Source organism: Coregonus clupeaformis, chromosome 2, assembly GCF_020615455.1.
Source record: "Coregonus clupeaformis isolate EN_2021a chromosome 2, ASM2061545v1, whole genome shotgun sequence".
In the NCBI taxonomy this organism is placed as follows: domain Eukaryota; kingdom Metazoa; phylum Chordata; class Actinopteri; order Salmoniformes; family Salmonidae; genus Coregonus; species Coregonus clupeaformis.
In genome coordinates, this window is record NC_059193.1 from 7,056,962 (window position 1) to 7,082,915 (window position 25,954).

At 45.2% G+C, this 25,954-nt stretch overlaps 1 protein-coding gene across 1 annotated transcript in view; it reads right to left on the reverse strand.

Moving 5' to 3' along the window:
- The window catches only part of LOC121585607 (AF4/FMR2 family member 2-like), a 335,853-nt gene that overhangs the window by 269,574 nt on the left and 40,325 nt on the right, over window positions 1-25,954 (reverse strand). Inside the window, exon 2 of the mRNA XM_045225453.1 lies at window positions 13,219-13,339. Within this exon, the coding sequence (XP_045081388.1) occupies window positions 13,219-13,339 (121 nt within the window). The remainder of the gene's footprint in view (window positions 1-13,218; window positions 13,340-25,954) is intronic.

The following is a 25,954-nucleotide window of genomic DNA, read 5'->3' on the forward strand; positions in this document are numbered from 1 at the left end:
CAGTCACTCGTCCGGAACCTTCATCCAACCTCTGCCTGGTGGTCGGCGGCTGCCGAGCCATGATGGGATCAACCACTGCACCCCCAACAACTAATCAACGCCGCCCGCTCTGTTCCCTGGATTATTCAGCATCACTCTTGAATTTGTAAATAAACACTCACCTTCGTTTCAACTTACCTTGTCCTGGTCTGCTTCTGGGTTCTGGCTTTGTAACTCGTGACACAAATACTTTTTTCCCCTCACTGTATATGTTTCCCAAGGATTAATGTAGAGCAAGTGTAAAAATCAAGCAAAATGTTTGAATGGCTTTTTGTCATAAATGGGATTATATGCAGCATTACTTCCCCATGTTTCCTCCAACTGCAGTGTGTATGATACGCCATTTTGAAGCTCTGAGTCTGTACTTTTATCCAATGTAAAAAACACAATTTCAGACTGAAAAGAGACAGTGGGTCACAAATACTGCACTGCCTTCATGAACTCATCCATCAGCTGAGTGACTTCTGCTGAGCTGATCCGTCATTACTGTAAAGGCTTCCAATAACATGCCTAATACATCATGTCTTAAATCAGAGCATATGGCATATCGTCAACGCTGGAGACTGATGAACCTTTGCCTGACATGTTTCCCAACTCATATGGGAGAGGCATTAAAAAGAGAAATGCACTCAAGAGGAAAGCAGCTGGCCACTTGTCAACAGACATTTCTCCCCAGGAAGCAGCTCTGTTGAAGTGCGTGTGTGTTTGTGTGTGCAGGTGTGTGCATTTATGTCTGACTGTGTGTGTGTGTGTGCTTATGTGTGTGTGCAGAGAGGATCTGAAAAAGCATTTGAATAGGAGAATACTAAAAAGAGACATACTTTGTATGGTGGCAGGCAGCAGTAGTGATGTGCCGGTCGGGGCACTAGGGCAATATCACTCTGTACAGGCCAACAGGCTCTCAATGGGAGGCTTTGCTTGCTCTCTAAATCAGTGTCAGATCCCACAGTTCAAACCCTGCGTGCCATCACAGCCCTGCCACCCCAACACAACTCTGCCACCACAGCTCTGCCATCACGGCTTTGCAACGCGATGGATCAGGATTAAAGCCCATCGCTGGGATCATGGCTTAATGCTAGCCTTTATGATTGAACTCAGATGAGATCTGAGATACAAAGAGTAGAAATGAAAGCTAATTTGACTGAGCTGATTCATACTGTATGACAAGGGGAAAGTAGGTTTTATCCACAGCTAGTTGTTGTTGTAGTGAATTCCAAAGGCTTCCCAAGGATGCCAGTGAATGTGTAGAAGACATTGGCACATCTTCCATATATTGTCTGTAAGGGAGGATGCTGTGAGGATGTTGAGTAATACATAGTCAACAGGGATACGCTACAGGGATAGAGGGATACGCTACAGGGATACACTACGGGGTTATGCTACAGGGATACGCTACAGGGATAGAGGGATAAGCTACAGGGATACACTACAGGGTTATGCTACAGGGATACGCTACGGGGTTATGCTACAGGGATACAGGGTTATGCTACAGGGATACGCTACAGGGATAGAGGGATAAGCTACAGGGATACACTACGGGGTTATGCTACAGGGATACAGGGTTATGCTACAGGGATACGCTACAGGGATAGAGGGATAAGCTACAGGGATACACTACGGGGTTATGCTACAGGGATACAGGGTTATGCTACAGGGATACGCTACGGGGTCCCCGAGTGGCGCAGTGGTCTAAGGCACTGCAGCGCAGTGTAAGCTGTGTCACTAGAGATCCTGGTTCGAATCCAGGCTCTGTCGTAACCGGCCGCGACCGGGAGACCAATGGGGCGGCGCACAATTGGCCCAGCGTCGTCCAGGGTAGGGGAGGGAATGGCCGGCAGGGGTGTAGCTCAGTTGGTAGAGCATGGCGTTTGCAATGCCAGGGTTGTGGGTTTGATTCCCACGGGGGACCAGTATAAAAAAATAATGTATGCACTCACTAACTGTAAGTCGCTCTGGATAAGAGCGTCTGCTAAATGACTAAAAATGTAAAAATGTAAAATGTTATGCTACAGGGATACAGGGTTATGCTACAGGGATACGCTACAGGGATAGAGGGATAAGCTACAGGGATACACTACGGGGTTATGCTACAGGGATACAGGGTTATGCTACAGGGATAGAGGGATAAGCTACAGGGATACACTACGGGGTTATGCTACAGGGATACAGGGTTATGCTACAGGGATAGAGGGATAAGCTACAGGGATACACTACAGGGTTATGCTACAGGGATACGCTACAGGGTTATGCTACAGAGATACAGGGTTATGCTACAGGGATACGCTACAGGGACACACTACAGGGATACAATAATATATACTGTAACTACTGTGGACTGAGACTGTAACTACCCTGGACTGAGACTGATGATAGATACTGTAACTACCCTGGACCGAGACTGATGGTATATACTGTACCTACCCTGGAAAGAGACTGATGGTATATATACTGTACCTACCCTGGACTGAGACTGATGATATACAGTGAGGGAAAAAAGTATTTGATCCCCTGCTGATTTTGTACGTTTGCCCACTGACAAAGAAATTATAAATCTATAATTTTAATGGTAGGTTTATTTGAACAATGAGAGACAGAATAACAACAAAAAAATCCAGAAAAACGCATGTCAAAAATGTTATGAATTGATTTGCATTTTAATGAGGGAAATAAGTATTTGACCCCCTCTCAATCACAAAGATTTCTGGCTCCCAGGTGTCTTTTATACAGGTATCGAGCTGAGATTAGGAGCACACTCTTAAAGGGACTGCTCCTAATCTCAGCTTGTTACCTGTATAAAAGACACCTGTCCACAGAAGCAATCAATCAATCAGATTCCAAACTCTCCACCATGGCCAAGATTGTAGACCTACACAAGGCTGGAATGGGCTACAAGACCATCGCCAAGCAGCTTGGTGAGAAGGTGACAACAGTTGGTGTGATTATTCGCAAATGGAAGAAACACAAAAGAACTGTCAATCTCCCTCGGCCTGGGGCTCCATGCAAGATCTCACCTCGTGGAGTTGCAATGATCATGAGAACGGTGAGGAATCAGCCCAGAACTACACGGGAGGATCTTGTCAATGATCTCAAGGCAGCTGGGACCATAGTCACCAAGAAAACAATTGGTAACACACTACGCCGTGAAGGACTGAAATCGTGCAGTGCACGCAAGGTCCCCCTGCTCAAGAAAGCACATATACAGGCCCATCTGATGTTTGCCAATGAACATCTGAATGATTCAGAGGAGAACTGGGTAAAAGTGTTGTGGTCAGATGAGACCAAAATCGAGCTCTTTGGCATCAACTCAACTCACCGTGTTTGGAGGAGGAGGAATGCTGCCTATGACCCCAAGAACACCATCCCCACCGTCAAATGTCAAACATGGAGGTGGAAACATTATGCTTTGGGGGTGTTTTTCTGCTAAGGGGACAAGACAACTTCACCGCATCAAAGGGTCAATGGACGGGGCCACGTACCGTCAAATCTTGGGTGAGAACCTCCTTCCCTCAGCCAGGGCATTGAAAATGGGTTGTGGATGGGTATTCCAGAATAACAATGACCCAAAACACACGGCCAAGGCAACAAAGGAGTGGCTCAAGAAGAAGCACATTAAGGTCCTGGAGTGGCCTAGCCAGTCTCCAGACCTTAATCCCATAGAAAATCTGTGGAGGGAGCTGAAGGTTCGAGTTGCCAAACGTCAGCCTCGAACTCTTAATGATTTGGAGAAGATCTGCAAAGAGGAGTGGGACAAAATCCCTCCTGAGATGTGTGCAAACCTGGAGTCCAACTACAAGAAACGTCTGACCTCTGTGATTGCCAACAAGGGTTTTGCCACCAAGTACTAAGTCATGTATTGCAGAGGGGTCAAATACTTATTTTCCTCATTAAAATGCAAATCAGTTTATAACATTTTTGACATGCGCTTTTCTGGATTTTTTTGTTGTTATTCTGTCTCTCACTGTTCAAATAAACCTACCATTAAAATTATAGACTGATCATGTCTGTGTCAGTGGGCAAACGTACAAAATCAGCAGGGGATCAAATACTTTTTTCCCCTCACTGTATATTGTACCTACCCTGGACTGAGACTGATGATAGATACTGTAACTACCCTGGACTGAGAATGATGATAGATACTGTAACTACCCTGGACTGAGACTGATGATACATTGATATATGATATTATGTTTACTCTTCTCCCTCACTGTTGTCATGGGATTGGCAATGTTCACAATTTTACAATAATTTAATTTGCCTTCAATATGGAAAATAACAAAAATCTGAAAACTAACAAAAATATGTTAAACAATAATGAGTGAAAGACCCAGAGCAAAGACTCATCCAGCAATCATTATCTGTTATAGTGGGGAAAAAAGTATTTAGTCAGCCACCAATTGTGCATGTTCTCCCACTTAAAAAGATGAGAGAGGCTTGTAATTTTCATCATAGGTACACGTCAACTATGACAGACAAAATGAGGGGAAAAAAATCCAGAAAATCACATTGTAGGATTTTTTATGGATTTATTAGCAAATTATGGTGGATAAGTATTTGGTCAATAACAAAAGTTTCTCAATACTTTGTTATATACCCTTTGTTGGCAATGACACAGGTCAAACGTTTTCTGTAAGTCTTCACAAGGTTTTCAAACACTGTTGCTGGTATTTTGGCCCATTCCTCCATGCAGATCTCCTCTAGAGCAGTGATGTTTTGGGGCTGTCGCTGGGCAACACAGACTTTCAACTCCCTCCAAAGATTTTCTATGGGGTTGAGATCTGGAGACTGGCTAGGCCACTCCAGGACCTTGAAATGCTTCTTACGAAGCCACTCCTTCGTTGCCCGGGCGGTGTGTTTGGGATCATTGTCATGCTGAAAGACCCAGCCACGTTTCATCTTCAATACCCTTGCTGATGGAAGGAGGTTTTCACTCAAAATCTCACGATACATGGCCCCATTCATTCTTTCCTTTACACGAATCAGTCGTCCTGGTCCCTTTGCAGAAAAACAGCCCCAAAGCATGATGTTTCCACCCCCATGCTTCACAGTAGGTATGGTGTTCTTTGGATGCAACTCAGTATTCTTTGTCCTCCAAACACGACGAGTTGAGTTTTTACCAAAAAGTTCTATTTTGGTTTCATCTGACCATATGACACTCTCCCAATCCTCTTCTGGATCATCCAAATGCACTCTAGCAAACTTCAGACGGGCCTGGACATGTCCTGGCTTAAGGAGGGTGACACGTCTCGCACTGCAGGATTTGAGTCCCTGGCGGCGTAGTGTGTTACTGATGGTAGGCTTGTTACTTTGGTCCCAGCTCTCTGCATGTCATTCACTAGGTCCCCCCGTGTGGTTCTGGGATTTTTGCTCACCGTTCTTGTGATCATTTTGACCCCATGGGGTGAGATCTTGCGTGGAGCCCCAGATCGAGGGAGATTATCAGTGGTCTTGTATGTCTTCCATTTCATAATAATTGCTCCCACAGTTGATTTCTTCAAACCAAGCTGCTTACCTATTGCAGATTCAATCTTCCCAGCCTGGTGCATGTCTACAATTTTGTTTCTGGTGTCCTTTGACAGCTCTTTGGTCTTGGCCATAGTGGAGTTTGGAGTGTGACTGTTTGAGGTTATGGACAGGTGTCTTTTATACTGATAACAAGTTCAAACAGGTGCCATTAATACAGGTAACGAGTGGAGGACAGAGGAGCCTCTTAAAGAAGAAGTTACAGGTCTGTGCGAGCCAGAAATCTTGCTTGTTTGTAGGTGACCAAATACTTATTTTCCACCATAATTTGCAAATAAATTCATTAAAAATCCTACAATGTGATTTTCTGGATTTTTTTTCCTCAATTTGTCTGTCATAGTTGACGTGTACCTATGATGAAAATTACAGGCCTCTCTTATCTTTTTAAGCGGGAGAACTTGCACAATTGGTGGCTGACTAAATACTTTTTTTCCCCACTGTAAATGGTCTCTCTCCTTTGTAAACCAATCTGGTTATCTCTGCCTGTAAAAGCCTTCCTTCCTCACTGGTGCAGGAGCAGAAAGCCTCAGCAGTTTGCATTATATCCATTAGTGCTTCCCAATAAAGAGCATCAATATGGGTCCACATGAGTAAACACCTAGCACAAATCATCTTAAATCAATAGAGCACTAACGACAGCGGGGGATCCAGGAGCTAGCAGATGTAAGGTAGACTCAGCTACAAACCACAATACAATTCTGAAAGAAATTGCTCCTCAACGGTAACGCTGGTGCCCATGACTAAAACATCCAGTACCGGGGCTGACGACTGGGGGACCAGGGAGAAAGAGGGACTGCGGGGCTTCTGAAGGTACAGCCAGCTCTTCTCTGGGGCATCTCTCTAGGTGCCAGTGGAAAGCAGTAAATCAGGCCCAAATAGCTGCTAACAGCATAGTTCCATTAAACAGGGTTAAAGCATGATTTACTAATAGCAGCCTGAGATATATACGAGAGAGAGAGAGAGAGAGAGAGAGAGAGAGAGAGAGAGAGAGAGAGAGAGAGAGAGAGAGAGAGAGAGAGAGAGAGAGAGAGAGAGAGAGAGAGATCCAGAAAAGAGCCGTTAAATTCTACAACCACCTAAAAGGAAGCGATTCCCAAACCTTCCATAACAAAGCCATCACCTACAGAGAGATGAACCTGGAGAAGAATCCCCTAAGCAAGCTGGTCCTGGGGCTCTGTTCACAAACAAAAACAGAGCCCCAGGATAGCAACACAATTAGGCCCAACCAAGTCATGAAAAAACAAAAAGATAATTACTTGACACATTGGAAAGAATTAACAAAAAAACTGAGCAAACTAGAATGCTATTTGGCCCTAAACAGAAAGTACACAATGGCAGAATACCTGACCACTGTGACTGATCAAAACTTAAGAAAAGCTTTGACTATGTACAGTGGGGGAAAAAAGTATTTAGTCAGGCACCAATTGTGCAGGTTCTCCCACTTAAAAAGATGAGAGAGGCCTGTAATTTTCATCATAGGTGCACGTCAACTATGACAGACAAATTGAGGAAAAAAAATCCAGACAATCACATTGTAGGATTTTTAATGAATTTATTAGCAAATTATGGTGGAAAATAAGTATTTGGTCACCTACAAACAAGCAAGATTTCTGGCTCTCACAGACCTGTAACTTCTTCTTTAAGAGGCTCCTCTGTCCTCCACTCGTTACCTGTATTAATGGCACCTGTTTGAACTTGTTATCAGTATAAAAGACACCTGTCCACAACCTCAAACAGTCACACTCCAAACTCCACTATGGCTAAGACCAAAGAGCTGTCAAAGGACACCAGAAACAAAATTGTAGACCTGCACCACGCTGGGAAGACTGAATCTGCAATAGGTAAGCAGCTTGGTTTGAAGAAATCAACTGTGGGAGCAATTATTAGGAAATGGAAGACATACAAGACTACTGATAATCTCCCTTGATCTGGGGCTCCACACAAGATCTCACCCCGTGGGGTCAAAATGATCACAAGAACGGTGAGCAAAAATCCCAGAACCACACAGGGGGACCTAGTGAATGACCTGCAGAGAGCTGGGACCAAAGTAACAAAGCCTACCATCAGTAACACACTACACCGCCAGGGACTCAAATCCTGCAGTGCCAGACGTGTCCCCCTGCTTAAACCAGTACATGTCCAGGCCCGTCTGAAGTTTGCTAGAGTGCATTTGGATGATCCAGAAGAGGATTGGGAGAATGTCATATGGTCAGATGAAACCAAAATATAACTTTTTGGTAAAAACTCAACTCGTCGTGTTTGGAGGACAAAGAATGCTGAATTGCATCCAAAGAACACCATACCTACTGTGAAGCATGGGGGTGGAAACATCATGCTTTGGGGCTGTTTTTCTGCAAAGGGACCAGGACGACTGATCCGTGTAAAGGAAAGAATGATTGGGGCCATGTATCGTGAGATTTTGAGTGAAAACCTCCTTCCATCAGCAAGGGCATTGAAGATGAAACGTGGCTGGGTCTTTCAGCATGACAATGATCCCAAACACACCGCCCAGGCAACGAAGGAGTTGCTTCATAAGAAGCATTTCAAGGTCCTGGAGTGGCCTAGCCAGTCTCCAGATCTCAACCCCATAGAAAATCTTTGGAGGGAGTTGAAAGTCTGTGTTGCCCAGCGACAGCCCCAAAACATCACTGCTCTAGAGGAGATCTGCATGGAGGAATGGACCAAAATACCAGCAACAGTGTGTGAAAACCTTGTGAAGACTTACAGAAAACGTTTGACCTGTGTCATTGCCAACAAAGGGTATATAACAAAGTATTGAGAAACTTTTGTTATTGACCAAATACTTATTTTCCACCATAATTTGCTAATAAATTCATTAAAAATCCTACAATGTGATTTTCTGGATTTCTTTTTCTCATTTTGTCTGTCATAGTTGACATGTACCTATGATGAAAATTACAGGCCTCTGTCATCTTTTTAAGTGGGAGAACTTGCACAATTGGTGGCTGACTAAATACTTTTTTTCCCCACTGTACAGACTCAGTGAGCATAGCCTTGCTATTGAGAAAGGCCGCCGTAGGCAGACCTGGCTCTCAAGAGAAGACAGGCTATGTGCACACTGCCCACAAAATGAGGTGGAAACTGAGCTGCACTTCCTAACCTCCTGCCAAATGTATGACCATATTAGAGACACATATTTTCCTCAAATTACACAGACCCACAAAGAATTCGAAAACAAATCCAATTTTGATAAACTCCCATATCTATTGGGTGAAATACCACAGTGTGCCATCACAACAGCAAGATTTGTGACCTGTTGCCACAAGAAAAGGGCAACCAGTGAAGAACAAACACCATTGTAAATACAACCCATATTTAATGTTTATTTATCTTCCCCTTTGTACCTTAACTATTTGCACATAATGACATTTGAAATGTCTTTATTCTGTTAATTGTTATTATTAATTTCACTTTTGTTTATTATCTACTTCACTTGCTTTGGCAATGTTAACATATGTTTCCCATGCCAATTAAGCCCTTGAATTGAGAGAGAGAGAGAGAGAGAGAGAGAGAGAGAGAGAGAGAGAGAGAGAGAGAGAGAGAGAGAGAGAGAGAGAGAGAGAGAGAGAGAGAGAGAGAGAGAGAGAGAGAGAGAGGGAGGGAGAGAGAGAGGGAGGGAGAGAGGGGAGAGAGGGAGAGAGGGAGAGAGGGAGAGAGAGAGAGAGAGAGAGAGAGAGAGAGAGAGAGAGAGAGAGAGAGAGAGAGAGAGAGCGAGGGAGCGAGGGAGCGAGGGAGAGAGAGAGAGGTAGAGAAAAAAAGTACTGCTATTACTCTCTGCTGAGCACTGAGCTGGGAGAGGGAGAGAGAGAGAGAGAGAGAGAGAGATGTGACGACATCAATGACTATTAAGTAGCTGAGTTAATGACACTGTAGGCGTCTGGAGCATAGATCTGTCTCAGGCTACAGTATAGCCTGATTAAAGCCATCTATCTATATTTAGGACAATGCAGTTCCATTGCTGACAATACATCAAGTTAATACGTAACCTTACTGTACTACAACTGATGTTAATGCAAATCAAAGTGAACCAACATGAGGATGTTTCCTCATGATACCGTAAAATCAGTAGCTATGAAAAGTTAAACGTCAAATTCCAAACTATATTTTGGCAGATTTACTGAAAGGCTAACAAGTTGCTCTTTGTCTGATTGTGGGGTTGTACCAGTCCACCCACCCAGACTGAGATAGTTCCTTTCCCCATTACCCCTGCTGTCTGTCTGCTTGCTCACTGGAGGAATGCTGGGTCAGTGCCTTCCTCCTGCACAAGCGGACACACACGCTCGCACGCACACAGTCTTGTACAACTAACCTTGTGGGAACACACAATTCCGTCCCATTCAAAATCCTATTTTCCCTAACACCTAACCCTAACCCCTACTCTTACACTAACACTAACCTTAACCCTAACCTTAACCCAAAAACTAAACCTAAAACTATCCCTAGCTCCTAACCCTAAAACTAACCCTAGCTCTTAACCCTAACCCTTAACGTAATTCTACCCCTAACACTAATTCTAACCTTAAACCCCCTAGAAATAGTATTTGACCTTGTGGGGGCTAACAAAATGTACCCAGTTTGTCAAATGTTTGTTTGTTTACTATTCTTCTCACAAAAATAGTTAAACACGTCCAGTCTTGCACACACACACACGTTATGTTTTTATATCCTTGTGGGGACCTAAAATTAATTTCCATCTAAACCACACACTCTCTCTTCTCTAGTATATGTCTGCAGCCAGTCAGCCAATGCATAAATCATACTGAGAGCAGGGGAGACATGAAGGACTGAGACTGCTTGGAACCTCCATGACTTACAGGAGAAAGGGGTAATCGTCTTTCACATGTCATTACTCTACTATACATCATTCATATGGACAATATGGGATGTGTTTGATGCACAATTTCAAATACACGCTAAAGCAGAACATAATATAATTATGGCATGTAAAGAAAAGCATTTTAAGGAATATAGAGAAGCAGATCATTTGGAACACTTCAATGTCTGTGATATCTTATCCTGTCCACACTACGGTCTATTCCTATAGCCCCCGTATGGACAGTAATCTGCGTGATGCAGTCAGTGGTCTCCAATCCTTTAATTAATATAACATAAAGTAACAGCACATATGGGTACGCATAGAACAAGATGCTATTCACCTGCTATAGAAATACTGATTTGACCATCTGTGGTGTCTCATTCATCCAGTAACACACAAAGCATGAGAGAGAACACACAGATCTGGCAGGTGGTGAAAACTGTGCATTTGGAGACTGGCAGACACTGATGGAGCCCAACGACTGGAGGAGCCAGAGTAGACTGGAGACAGACTGACGAGACCGGACAGGAATAGGGGATTAACTACTAGCCCAACGACTGGAGGGGGTAGAAGATGAGGTATAATGGGGGGTAGAAGCTGGGGGTATAATGGGGAGGGTAGAAGCTGGGAGAATAATGGGATGGTATAAACTGGGGGAATAATGGGGGGGTAGAAGCTGGGGGGCATAATGGGGGATAGAAGCTGGGGGTATAATGGGGGTAGAAGCTGGGGGAATAATGGGGGTAGAAGCTGGGGAATAATGGGGGGTAGAAGCTGGGGGAATAAGGGGGTAGAAGCTGGGGGTATAATGGGGGGTACAAGATGGGGGTATAATAGTGGGGGTAGAAGCTGGGGGTATAATAGTGGGGGTAGAAGCTGAGGGTATTATGGGGGGTGGAAGCTGGGGGTATAATGGGGGGGTCAAAGCTGGGTGTATAATGGGGGGGTAGAAGCTGGGGGAATATTAGGGGTAGAAGCTGGGGTATACTGGGGGGGGTAGAAGATGGAGGAATAATAGGGGTGTAGAAGCTGGGGTAATAATGGGGGGGTAGAAGCTGGTGGAATTATGGAGGGGGTGGAAGCTGGAGGTATAATGGGGGGGTCAAAGCTGGGTGTATAATGGGGGTGTAGAAGCTGGGAGAATAATGGGGGTAGAAGCTGGGGGTATTATGGGGGTGTAGAAGCTTGAGGAATATTGGGGGTTAGAAGCTGGAGAAATAATGGGGGTGTAGAAGCTGGGGGTATAATGGGAGTAGAAGCTGGAGGAGTAATGGGGGGTCGTAGAAGCTGGGGGGAAAATGTGTGGGGTAGAAGCTGGGGGTATATTGGGGGAGTAGAAGCTGGAGAAATAATGGGGGTGTTGAAGCTGGGGGTATAATGGGGGTAGAAGCTGGATGAGTAATGGAGAGTCGTAGAAGCTGGGGTTATAATGGGGGGTAGAAGCTGGTGGTATTATGTAGGGGGTGGAAGCTGGGGGTATAATGGGGGGTCAAAGCTGGGTGTATAATGGGGGTAGAAGCTGGGGGAATAATGGGGGTAGAAACTGGGGGTATTATGGGGGTGTAGAAGCTTGAGGAATATTGGGGAGTAGAAGCTAGGGGTATAATGGGGGGGTATAAGCAGGAGGAGTAATGGGGTCGTAGAAGCTGGGGGGGAAATGTGGGGGTAGAAGCTAAGGGTATAATGGGGAGTAGAAGCTGCAGGAGTAAAGGGGGGGTCGTAGAATCTGGGGGGGGAATGTGGGGGGTAGAAGCTGGGGGTATAATGGGGGGTAGAAGCTAGGGGTATAATGGGAGTGTAGAAGCTGGGGGAATAATGGGGTAGAAGCTGGGGTATAATGGGGGGAGGTAGAAGCTGGGGTTATAATAGGGGGGTAGAAGCTGGGGAATTAATGGGGAGGTAGAAGCTGGAGGAATAATGGGGAGGTAGAAGCTGGAGGAATAATGGGGGTGTAGAAGCTGGAGGAATAATGGGGTAGAAGCTATGGGGGAATAATGGGGAGTAGAAGCTGTGTGAATAATGGGGGGTAGAAGCTGGTGGTATTATGTAGGGGGGTGGAAGCTGGGGGTATAATGGGGGGTTAAAGCTGAGTGTATAATGGGGGGTAGAAGCTGGGGGAATAATGGGGGTAGAAACTGGGGGTATTATGGGGGTGTAGAAGCTTGAGGAATATTGGGGAGTAGAAGCTAGGGGTATAATGGGGGGTATAAGCAGGAGGAGTAATGGGGTCGTAGAAGCTGGGGGGGAAATGTGGGGGTAGAAGCCAAGGGTATAATGGGGAGTAGAAGCTGGAGGAGTAAAGGGGGGGTCGTAGAATCTCGGGGGGAAATGTGGGGGGTAGAAGCTGGGGGTATAATGGGGGGTAGAAGCTAGGGGTATAATGGGGGTGTAGGAGCTGGGGGAATAATGGGGGGTAGAAGCTAGGGGTATAATGGGGGGGGGGTAGAAGCTGGGGTTATAATAGGGGGGTAGAAGCTGGGGAATTAATGGGGAGGTAGAAGCTGGAGGAATAATGGGGAGGTAGAAGCTGGAGGAATAATTGGGGTGTAGAAGCTGGGGATATAATGGGGGTGTAGAAGCTGGGGATATGATGGGGGTGTAGAAGCTGGGGATATAATGGGGTAGAAGCTATGGGGGAATAATGGGGAGTAGAAGCTGTGTGATTAATGTGGGGGGTGTAGAAGCTGGGGGTATAAACTTATTTTATCTAGCACCTTACGCCATGCTTGCTGCTAGGTAATCCGCTAGCAAAATGGATGGGAGATGGGATGCTGCATGCTGACTGACCTCCTTTCCACCTCCTCATGCACTTCCTTCCTTACCTTGTACGGCTCCCCAAACAGATTAAACCCAGAGGAGAAGAGATCTTCATCCTGCTGCACCTCCTGAGTCCGCCGCTCCCACTCCCTCTTCTTGAGCGCATTGCGGTCCTGCTCATAATGACTGCATGGGGAGAGAAGGAGGAGAAGACAAGGCCAGGTCCGTCAGAGTAATCACAGCTGTCATGACAGACTGCAGGGCTCGCCAACCCTGTTCCTGGAGAGCTACCGTCCTGTAATTCATTAATAATTAGCTGGTTGATAAGCTGAATCAGGTTAGTTACAACTGTGGTTTGAGTGAAAACCTACAGGAGGGTAGCTCTCCATGAACAGGGTTAGAAAGCCTTGCAGCAGAGAAACATTGAAATCCCTTTCCCTGAAAAGATGTGAGGGAAGCCCCTATCTGTCTAATAGGCACAAGCTGACACTAAGCTGATGAAGGATAGGCAGCCCCGGAGATAAAGGAAGTGAATTGTCACACAAATACTGAATACAGAACACTGCCAAGGCAAGGCACTGTCGGAAAGAAAGGGCATGCTTACCCAAGAGGAGAAAGAAAGGGAATGGTTACCCAACACGGAGCAGAAGGGTCATCCACAGTTTATTAACCAACACGGAGTGGAAGGGCCAGCCACAGTTTATTAACCAACACGGAGTGGAAGGGCCAGCCACAGTTTATTAACCAACACGGAGTGGAAGGGCCAGCCACAGTTTATTAACCAACACGGAGTGGAAGGGCCAGCCACAGTTTATTAACCAACACGGAGTGGAAGGGCAAGCACAGTTTCTTTACCAACACGGAGCTGAAGGGCCAGCCACAGTTTATTAACCAACACGGAGTGGAAGGGCCAGCCACAGTTTATTTACCAACACGGAACGGAAGGGCAAGCACAGTTTATTTACCAACACGGAGAGCAAGGGCCAGCCATAGTTTATTAACCAACACGGATTGGAAGGGCCAGCAATAGTTTATTAACCAACACGGAGTGGAAGGGCCAGCCACAGTTTATTAACCAACACGGAGCGGAAGGGCCAGCGGGTGTAAAAGTGTAGGCCTTTTCAATTCTAGGCTCTTTAGTGTATGATGATTCCTTTTTACACCCTTGTATGTTTTACAATAACAAGCATACAAAAAAAAAACTATCTGATTCTAAATATGACTTTTTCCCCAATATTCCAGTTTAGTAAATACATTCCCAGTATATGTATGTGATAACTGAACATAAAAGTTGTAATAGACAGACATGGAGGTTTGTTAGGCCTGTTTGGTGAGCAGAGCAGCCATGTCATCAGCGTAATAAATCCACAGTGTAACATGCGTCTGCTGATGTAAAGGTTGTGCCTAGCTGTCCGACCACTACCAACACTTGATTAGAGCTCTGCTCTAAGCCATCTCATTAGCATAATGTCCCACACTTTTCCACCCCCGCTGCTGCTGCTCTTCCCGAAGAGGTGGGAGCTGAACTAGCGTAGCGACGTAGCAGCGTTAGCATCCTGGCCCCGGGCTAGCACCAGGCCCCCTGGGCTCCGCTGGGGAGCAGGGCATTAAGACAGGTAGCGGAAGGACCAGCCAGGGCTGGGGATGTGATAGCAATGTGGTAGTGTTCTGTGGTGGTGTAGACTAGAGGGTGAGAGGGACAACCCTGGGAGAGACATGCAACCGGAACAGAGCGGAGCAGAGCAGACTGAACAGAGCAGTGCAGTGGTGCTCAGCTCCCACAGCAGTGATGCTCAGCTCCCACAGCAGTGATTCTCAGCTCCCACAGCGGTGATGCTCAGCTCCCACAGCAGTGATGCACTGACAAGGGTAATGGAAAGCCTGAGTACCTGCTCTGCTCTCCATCTAGAAATACCAGATGGTACTGTCTTTACTGCTCTATATAGACAGCACATTAAACAATACCCAGCACTGTGTGATCATCTAAATGTTTCAGCCATTTTGTTTACCATTTCTTTGTTATTATGATTTTAATTAAATTAGTAATTTGAAGTTGATTGATGCTGATGTAAATGAAAGTGACAAAATGGCTACATGCTGGTGATATTAACATAGGAGGAAATCCCATCACACTTAAATACCTGAATACAGTACCCCTAGAATTATGAACTAGGATTTCCCAGCTTTCTCAAACCAAATAAACACATTTCCCATCTCAAACTTTGTTGGTGTGATGAACACTGCAGGAGAATCCCAGGCCTGAGAGGTGCAAGCAATTGGCAGTGATAGATAGGAGACAGAGACAGAGAGTTGGAATTAGTTTGCCTTCAATCTGCCCTTGCTCTGCCCAAAACACACCTCCGGGTCATATGGTTTTTCCAAAGCATTTAATCCATCACCAAATTATTTTGGAAAGGGAGGCCTGGAGAAATAAGGCCCTGTTTCAGAGTGACAGGCGATTGTTTTAATGGAAAGAAGAAACAACACAGGAAGAGAAAGAAGGGGTGGAATGCGGCGGGAGATAGATTGACGGCCGGGCCCATGCAGTAATGACAGCAAGATGTCAGTTATCTTTACTCTGGGCCCGCTCAAACCTGCCAGTGCACCCTGACAGTCTGATAGATCAAATTTACAGCTGTCATTGGAGTCTGTGCCCCGGCAGTCTCCTGCCACTAAGTCCTGTGTCTAATGCACCAGTGTTGTTATGAGGTGTGGGGTCAGGACTGATCATTAACACACTACTGTAGAGAGCCAGCTATCCTCTAAGGGCAGAGCGATTGAGGCATGATGTTTCAGTGCTAACAGATATTAGTCTGAAGAGGAGATGACACTGCTGCTTCAGCCCTTTTTTCTCCTATGGGAAATGTGATATATATATAAAAAAGATTTCCAGAATTGATTACATTTTTTCTCATTCCGGCAATGGTTTAAATAGCAGAGAGAGGGTTTTTATAATGATGATGTCGATGATGATATTCTCTGTAAATTGTAGCATTGACAGCATTTTTTCTCTCTTCTCTTCCCTTCTCTTCTCTTCCCTTCTCTTCTCTTCTCTTCCCTTCTCTTCCCTTCTCTTCCCTTCTCTTCCCTTCTCTTCCCTTCTCTTCTCTTCCCTTCCCTTCTCTTCTCTTCCCCCTGCAGACTGCCTGCCTCCCACCCCTGGTTCTTTCTAACATAACATAAAAAACCTAATGCTGATATCCACAGTAAACCCAATGAATGGAATCTCGGCTGAGCTATGCTGCACTTGGAAGATAACCAAATAGACCCAGTTTTTCCCCCTCCCCTCCCCTCCCCTCCCCTCCCTGGCCCAGCAGCACAATGAAAGAAACACATAAAGAGATGTAGAATGCAGCCAATCCCCCCACCATTATTCCAATATAGCAGCCTAAACAACAGTCACTGATTTCTGATTTAGAAAGCGCCAATTATTAATTTCAAGCACCGGCTAATTAAAACTACAGCTAGGCATTTAGCCTCTTGTTACAATTATTGCACATAATTATATGGATCTACTTATCTACTCTATTAGCTCTGGAGCAGGGAAGGAAAATAATCTGGCAATCCTTGTCATTCTGATTCCTCAAAGAGAGACACTGTGGTGAAGATCAGAAGTCTGGGAGGGTTTATCAGTGGTAGTTCCTGGGGTTGCCAGGTCCAGTGGAGTCTGGAGTGAGGGTCTCTATAGAAAGATGTGCTTTGGGGTTTGAGACAAGAGGGAGAGGGATGAGGAGGGGATGGGTTGGGGAGGAGAGCTGACTGCCTGCCACAGAAAGCTTTGTTTGATGTGCAAGCACAAGGGAATCCAGTATTCTTCATGCCGAATTCTCTGATATTATTTAATGACAAATAGACATCTGAAAAAAGCAAGCATTCCTCTGAATGTATGAAGTAAAATACAATAAAACATCCCATGGTGAAAAGCTAGTGTCTGTCTTTAATGGAACATATTGAACAATATGCTGTTGTCAAAGCCACTGTGTCTAAGAAAGGAGAAATAACAAGACAATAGCTAACATGCTTTTTACCGTTTTCCTTTTCTTCCACATGGCACATGCATGAACATTGCTCCCTATTTCTTAACTGGGCACAGCAGTCAGTAATTACCATGTTGAATATAGTAGGATATAATGACAGGACACAACAGAGGCCTTTTAAAGAGAGCACTACTATAGTACAGAAATACTCTCGTCCACCTCTCTGCAGTGAATCCAGCGAGGAAACATTTTCACCCCAGGTTCCAGGGCTGCAGCATGATGACAGCTGTGAGGAAAGGTTTTTACCTCAGGTTCCAGGGCTGTAGCCTGATGTCAGTTGTGAGGAAAGGTTTTTACCTCAGGTTCCAGTGCTGTAGCCTGATATCAGTTGTGAGGAAAGGTTTTTACCTCAGGTTCCAGGGCTGTAGCCTGATGACTGAGTGGCTGCATAAGAAGTGTGTAGAGGAAAGCAGTGCTCCCTCCTGTCACCACAGACAACAGCTGTGACATGCTAGCCGTGTTGGTGCCAGTGTCGACACACAGCCCAGCTGTGACACGCGGCAGCCGTGCCAGTGTCCTATCTGTCCTCCTCCGCTTCACGTGGGCATCTGAACTCACATTCCAGCTGTCATCATCCACACATCTACACCCATACACACAGCTTCCATGTGAGGTGAGGCATTACATGTGGCCTGACAGAGACAGAACAGACACAGGTACACAGAGTGTATCACATCTTCTCCACAGATGATCACGTTTGAATCAGCACTGTCAAGCACTGTGAATTCGCTGAGGGTCAAACTCCTCAGGTCTTTAAGGATCAGCCAATGCAGGCTATTAATGAACCCAGGGCATGAAGGTGTGTCACAGGTATCAAACACAGCATATGAAGGTGTGTCACAGGTATCATAAACACAGCACATGAAGGTGTGTCACAGATATCATAAACACAGGACATGAAGGTGTGTCACAGGTATCATAAACACAGGACATGAAGGTGTGTCACAGGTATCATAAATACAGCACATGAAGGTGTGTCACAGGTATCATAAACACAGGACATGAAGGTGTGTCACAGATATCATAAACACAGGACATGAAGGTGTGTCACAGATATCATAAACACAGGACTTTAAGGTGTGTCACAGGTATCATAAACACAGGACATGAAGGTGTGTCACAGGTATCATAAACACAGGACATGAAGGTGTGTCACAGGTATCATAAACACAGGACATGAAGGTGTGTCACAGGTATCATAAACACAGCACATGAAGGTGTGTCACAGGTATCATAAACACAGCACATGAAGGTGTGTCACAGGTATCATAAACACAGGACATGAAGGTGTGTCACAGGTATCATAAACACAGCACATGAAGGTGTGTCACAGGTATCATAAACACAGGACATGAAGGTGTGTCACAGGTATCATAAACACAGCACATGAAGGTGTGTCACAGGTATCATAAACACAGGACATGAAGGTGTGTCACAGGTATCATAAACACAGCACATGAAGGTGTGTCACAGGTATCATAAACACAGGACTTTAAGGTGTGTCACAGGTATCATAAACACAGGACTTTAAGGTGTGTCACGGGTATCATAAACACAGGACTTTAAGGTGTGTCACAGGTATCATAAACACAGGACTTTAAGGTGTGTCACGGGTATCATAAACACAGGACTTTAAGGTGTGTCACAGGTATCATAAACACAGGACTTTAAGGTGTGTCACAGGTATCATAAACACAGCACATGAAGGTGCATCGCGGCCTCAGAGGAGGAGTGCTACATGGTGTGACTGCTGCGGAGTCAGTTGGTCGGAGCAGGAGACTGAGAGCCTCTTTGATTAATGACTTGGGATGGCAGTAATTGCCAGATGCCAGGTTATCAACCTCTTCCTCAGGGATTTGTTTCATTTTCGACAAGGAGGCCATTACTTGCCCTGCCTCCCTCATACACAGCCAAGAGAGAGCCACCCCCTCAGTTCATACCATGTGGGTGTATCTCTCTCTCTCTCTCTCTCTCTCTCTCTCTCTCTCTCTCTCTCGTACAAGAGCCCATGATTAAATGCACTGGCCAATTAGGAAGTACTGTCTGGGGCTGCTCTACATCTGAATGTCATGTTATGAATATTTGAAGAGGAGCAAGGGGCTCATTTCCAGTTTTGACCCAATTTAGCAAACAGAGCTCATGATGTGCTATAACATAATTTCAGTGTCCAGAAACAACACAATCAATGTCAACCTCACAGTAGATAGGGGCAAGTCGCAACCAACCGCTTCACCAATCACCATCAATCTGACAGACAAAGAGAGGAAGAAGTGGCCATCCACACTGTCATCAAATGGTGAGGACTGATCCACCTCAGTCATTTTTAAACATGGCATACTAGAGATCTCTTCCTACAGGATATGACATCAGCCTTTGATATTAATATAATGTAGATAGGTTTTATATCACATTCACATTATACTCTACATCCACTATGTACTTGCTGATAATGGATCTACAGCTGAATATGATTGCATGTCCAATTTATCCAAAGTGTAACGTTGGTGTTCTCTATTTAAAAATGGACCCAATAAGTATAATTCAGCCCATTTTGTGTTAACTTCATGAAGAGGCTTTCTGGTCAGCTTCGGTCAAGTCGTTTAGCCTCACAGCGATGTGTGATATCTAACCTGGGGCTTTGACAACCTTCATTTTTGTATGAGTCATTGAGATCTAGAGCGAGATCATTTCAACCAATTAAATGCCTATGAGCATAGCAGGACAGACGGATTGATTAAATCACAACAGATCTTGGTCAGTTTAAAGAAATCTGAAACGTGGAGACTTCAAATGCTGATGTTAAGGATATACAGCTATCTATTTCATTGTTTTTTTTTTTCATAATAGGATAAGTCCAAGTCAACAAAACCATCTTACATGTTGTTGTCTCTTATAAAAGTAGTGAATATTTGACATAAATGGTACAATAATTCAGTATCCTCCTATTCTCTTGAAGTGTAGATCATTGAGAGAGAGGCCCATCTCCATTCCCGGACCATAACAAAAAGACGCCAGCTTGATGCCGTGCAACACGACACACAGCAGCTTGTTTATAGTCACATACAGTTGACATTTGCATTGCAATAAAACCATCCCTGATAGGCTACAAATTGCATTGACTGCCGAGGAACCATGATAATCACTTTCTCTTCTCAACAGGACCCCCGCTAGTCCGATTAGTGGTTGTCCTTGTAAATGGCACTTCAACATGGCACACAGGCAATCATGCTACACACGTCAGCAGATGTGGATGTGTGAGGTGTCAGGGGATATAGTGTGCTGTGGATGCCATTACAGAGCTGTACCGTTATTAATGGCTACAGGCCCACACTCCATGATGTGACAAGTGACCATTCTCATTAGATGCTCTCTTTACCAACTTCGGAGATCGTCAGTAATCCATTTAGTTTCAGATCCCAATACACGGGCCCCGTGTAGCTCAGTTCGTAGAGCATGGCGCTTGCAACACCAGGGTTGTGGGTTCGTTTCCCACGGGGGGCCAGTATGAAAAATGTATGCACTCACTAACTGTAAGTCGCTCTGGATAAGAGCGTCTGCTAAATGACTAAAATGTAAATAATGTGTCAATATGACAGTAGACAATAGTGATTTTATTTCTACTCGCAGTGCTCAATTGGCAATGCACAGCGCTCTATCCATGGATGTCTGTCTCTTAGTGGGTAGGAGTGTTAACACTTGCCTGCCTAGCGCACACAGTGCCATCCTCCAACGTAAACAAACAGACAACTGAGAATATTCAGTCATGTCTAGACAGCCTCAGTGACATCATCATACTCCTCTCCACAAGCCCCCACATACACTCAACACATTGATACAGTAACTTTTCCTCTCACTTCGAAAAGACAGACAACTGGATGAATCTGCCTCAGAGGAGAGAGGAGTGGATTGGATTGGAGTGGAGTGGAGTGGAGTGGAGTGGAGTGGAGTGGAGTGGAGTGGAGTGGAGAGGAGAGGAGAGGAGAGGAGAGGAGAGGAGAGGAGAGGAGAGGAGAGGAGAGGAGAGGAGAGGAGAGGGAGAGGAGAGGAGAGGAGAGAGAGGGGGAGAGGAGAGGAGAGGAGAGGAGAGGAGAGGAGAGGAGAGGAGAGGAGAGGAGAGGAGAGGGAGAGGAGAGGAGAGGAGAGGAGAGGAGAGGAGAGGAGAGGAGAGGAGAGGAGAGGAGAGGAGAGGAGAGGAGAGGAGAGGAGAGGAGAGGAGAGGAGAGGACATTAGTGTTGGGCTGGAAAAGACAGGCAACATCCTTCAGTTGATCTCACATCCACACACTGACAAGAGGAAATGGCACCAGTATGCCCTACAGTCAAATGTTCTCTTACATGTGAAAACATAAAACATGTGCAGATTCAAATTAATCAAGAATATTATGAACTTTTTGAGCCATTTACACATGCACACTGCACCGAGATTTTCAATTCCTTTCACAGGCATATAGGCTGTTAATGCTGCTAGGGGGGAAAAGATTATTGCTTTATGATTTATGGACTCAATTATTCGATGCGGCCTGAAATAATAATAATTGGAAATTATTTTCTTGGAAGTAAGAAAATACAACCAGTACACTGCTATCAGTGCAAACATAAGACCAATAAATCAATGTACATATAAAGAAATGGAGGGGATGCATAGGATCATTCACATCAATGTGATGTACAGCTGAAAAGGAGAAGCTCTTATGAGACAGACCGGCTTCCTGTGACACCCTCTGATCCTTGTCCCCACACACTATCAACCCCTCTTAATCAGTCTCAGGAAATACAGTTGAAGTCGGAAGTTTACATACACTTAGGTTGGATTCATTAAAACTTGTTTTTCAACCACTCCACAAATTTCTTGTTAACAAACTATAGTTTTGGCAAGTCGGGTAGGTTAGTGCATGACACAAGTAATTTTTCCAACAATTGTTTACAGACAGATTATTTCACTTATAATTCACTGTATCACAATTCCAGTGGGTCAGAAGTTTACATACACTAAGTTGACTGTGCCTTTAAACAGCTTGGAAAATTCCAGAAACTGATGTCATGGCTTTAGAAGCTTCTGATAGGCTAATTTACATAATTTAAGTCAATTGGAGGTGTACCTGTGGATGTATTTCAAGGCCTACCTTCAAACTTAGTGCCTCTTTGCTTGACATCATGGGAAAATCAAAAGAAATCAGCCAACACCTCCACAAATTTGGTTCATCCTTGGGAGAAACGTCCAAACGCCTGAAGGTAACACGTTGATCTGTACAAACAATAGAATGCAAGTATAAACACCATGGGACCACGCAGCCGTCATACCGCTCAGGAAGGACACGCGTTCTGTCTCCTAGAGATGAACGTACTTTGGTGCGAAAAGTGCAAATCAATGCCAGAACAACAGCAAAGGACCTTGTGAAGATGCTGGAGGAAATGGGTACTAAAGTATCTATATCCACTGTAAAACGAGTCCTATATCGACATAACTTGAAAGGCCGCTCAGCAAGGAAGAAGCCACTGCTCCAAAACCGCCATAAAAAAGCCAGACTACGGTTTGCAACTGCACATGGGGACAAAGATCGTACTTTTTGGAGAAATGTCCTCTGGTCTGATGAATCAAAAATATAACTGTTTGGCTATAATGACCATCGTTATGTTTGGAGGAAAAAGGGGGGGGGTTTACAAGCCGAAGAACACCATCCCAACCGTGAAGCACGGGTGTGGCAGCATCATGCTGTGGGGGTGCTTTGCTGCAGGAGGGACTGGTGCACTTCACAAAATAGATGGCATCATGAGGAAGGAAAATTATGTGGATATATTGAAGCAACATCTCAAGACATCAGTCAGGAAGTTAAAGCTTGGTCGCAAATGGGTCTTCCAAATGGACAATGACCCCAAGCATACTTCCAAAGTTGTGGCAAAATGGCTTAAGGACAACAAAGTCAAGGTATTGGAGTGGCCATCGCAAAGCCTAGACCTCAATGCTATAGGAAATTTGTGGGCAGAACTGAAAAAGCGTGTGCGAGCAAGGAGGCCTACAAACCTGACTCAGTTACACCAGCTCTGTCAGGAGGAAAGGGCCAAAATTCACCCAACTTATTGTGGGAAGCTTGTGGAAGGCTACCCGAAACGTTTGACCCAAGTTAAACAATTTAAAGGCAATGCTACCGAATACTAATTGAGTGTATGTAAACTTCTGACCCACTGGGAATGTGATGAAATAAATAAAAGCTGAAATAAATCCTTCTCTCTATTATTATTCTGACATTTCACATTCTTAAAATAAAGTGGTGATCCTAACTGACCTAAAACAGGGAATTTTTACTAGGATTAATGTCAGGAATTGTGAAAAACTGAGTTTAAATGTATTTGGCTAAGGTGTATGTAAACTTCCGACTTCAACTGTAGGAAGAAAATCTGCCAACATTAAAGCAACGCATTGTTAGTGTCATGCAAAACGCTACAAGTTATGGCGCATTTGATATGGCTTGCTGTATACCATTTCACTACTGTGTGAATGAAAGCACAAGCGGAATGCTGCTTTGTTACACAAAGTGTTCACTTTTCCACAAAGACCCATGCTGAGGGACTGCAGAACGAGTCTAGAGGGAGACAGAATAACAAGGAGAGATTGGAAAATCTCTGTTTATGAAGGAGATAATCAAACCAAACACTACTTTGAACACAATGAAATCTTCGTTGACAGTTTGAGCGATATGGGCAAACCAGAATGGGTCTTAAGTTGTGCCTCCATTACTGCGGGGCAAGATGCTGTAGCTCTGTAGCTCTCGCAACAAATGAAATCTGCTGCTCTGACCTCAGAACCAAGGTGATCCTGCCGCTTCCTCATCAATCAGGTGCTGCCAGGTCTCAGATAATGGATGGAGAGACACAGGGGAAGAGTGGAGACTCAGGAAGAACAGCCACTCTCATTCACACTCTGTTATTGTTCATTTCACCCCCCTCTCACAGACCCACAGGGGTCTAATAGAGGGATAGAGGACTGGAACAGACATCAACAACACTAACTTTTCTCCAGGCCCCAGTGTGTATCGACTAATACAGCCCCTATATGCTTTACAACAGACACATGCTAATGCACACATGCACAACACACACAATGTCTCTAACTCATTGTACATATCACACTACCTCCCTTCCTCTCCCCTCTCCCCCACACACTCTCCTCTTCATCTCTCCACTTTCTATCTCCGCTCTCTCTCTCTCTCTCTGTCTGTGTATAATATATCATTTTCTTCTGGCCGCCCATGGCTGAATGTGCTTACATTAAGGAGGAGCTGAGGTAATCAGGGGCTTTGAGAGGGAGATAGCCACTGCAGCGGCGGGCGGCTGCACTCATTTTTTCTGTCCTTTTAAAAGCCTTCCCCAGGGAGAGGCCAATACCAGAGATTGCCTCGCCACCATCAGGACGCCCTGTCCTCCTCTTATTGGTCTAAAAGACTCCTATCTGCCGAAATAAATATGCTGACCCTCAGAGTCAGCCCAGCCACAAAGACCCCACCATGTGGCGTAGTCGACACCGACCCCACAGCAGGCTGCTGAGCCTTTCAACGCAGAAACATAAACAACACCGGCGTACCTCATTAAACCACAAGTGAAGGCCCTCGACAGTCATAATTATAAACAGCCTATTTGAGCAGCAGAAAGAGGCATTGTGTTTATTTGGGTCCATTAACACAAGGTGCCGGTACTCCAGACACACCGCTGATACCCTCTCTGGGTTTCATGAGAGGAGAGCCGCCGTGCCATAGAGTGCCTCGGTATTATGCCGGGAATAACCACTTGACCATATTTCAATATGCAAACACTTTTCAACAACATAATCGGCAGAGCAAACACAGTGTGGCTGAGTGGAATCCCCACGTGGCCCTGTCTGGCCTGGCTACTCTCTGATAAAGCTCCATAGGGACCTCCAGTGACGGGCTGGACACTCAGACAATGATCCTGCCAGAGAGGGGACACCACAGGAAAGCTAACACTGACCGACTGGCGTTTACGTGGCTTTATTTCAATCATACACTGACCGACCGGTGTTCAAGTGGCTTTTTTTCTATCATAATAAGGAGGATTCAAAGTGTGCCCTGTGCTAATCTCACAGCAGCAATGACAGTGGGGAATCTGGAGTGGGCTTAATGCAGGGTCTCCGAGCTCGCACACGCACATGCACACACACGTACACGCACACACAGGCTCCAGGGCTAGTGTGCCTCCAGGCATTGGCAGCTCGAAGGGGTGAGAGTAGGGCATCAATCAACGTCCCCCACCCCGGTGTGTGCTCTCCGTGAGGCAGAGAGGGTAGCGGCAGGGCTGGAGTGGCTACCGCTCATTATGAGATCGTTAGAGATCGTTTTTCAGCTGAGTTTTAGGTTTGTTTGGTTTTTCTGGGGAGGGAGGTTTCCTCTAACAGGGTGTGAGATAAGATCACCCTGCTAGCCTGGCTCCTCTCTGCGCTTTGTTTTCACAGCCTATGTCCCGAATAACACTCTATTCCCTATTTAGTGCACTATTTCTGACCAGGGCCCATAGGTAGTGCACAGTCTGGTAAGATGTGGGGAGGCCTAGATATGGCTTAGATCCCCTGCGATGCTAACAAGATGGCTGTTCTTTTTTCTAGCTCCTAGCCAATTTCACAGTATTTTTTTGTTATTTCTTACATTATTTGCTCAGAACGTTTCTTGCATTACCACCTACAGCCGAAAATAACTTTTGGATATTAGATGGGCAGTCAATCATCAGCATTGCAACCAGAAATTAGACATCAAAT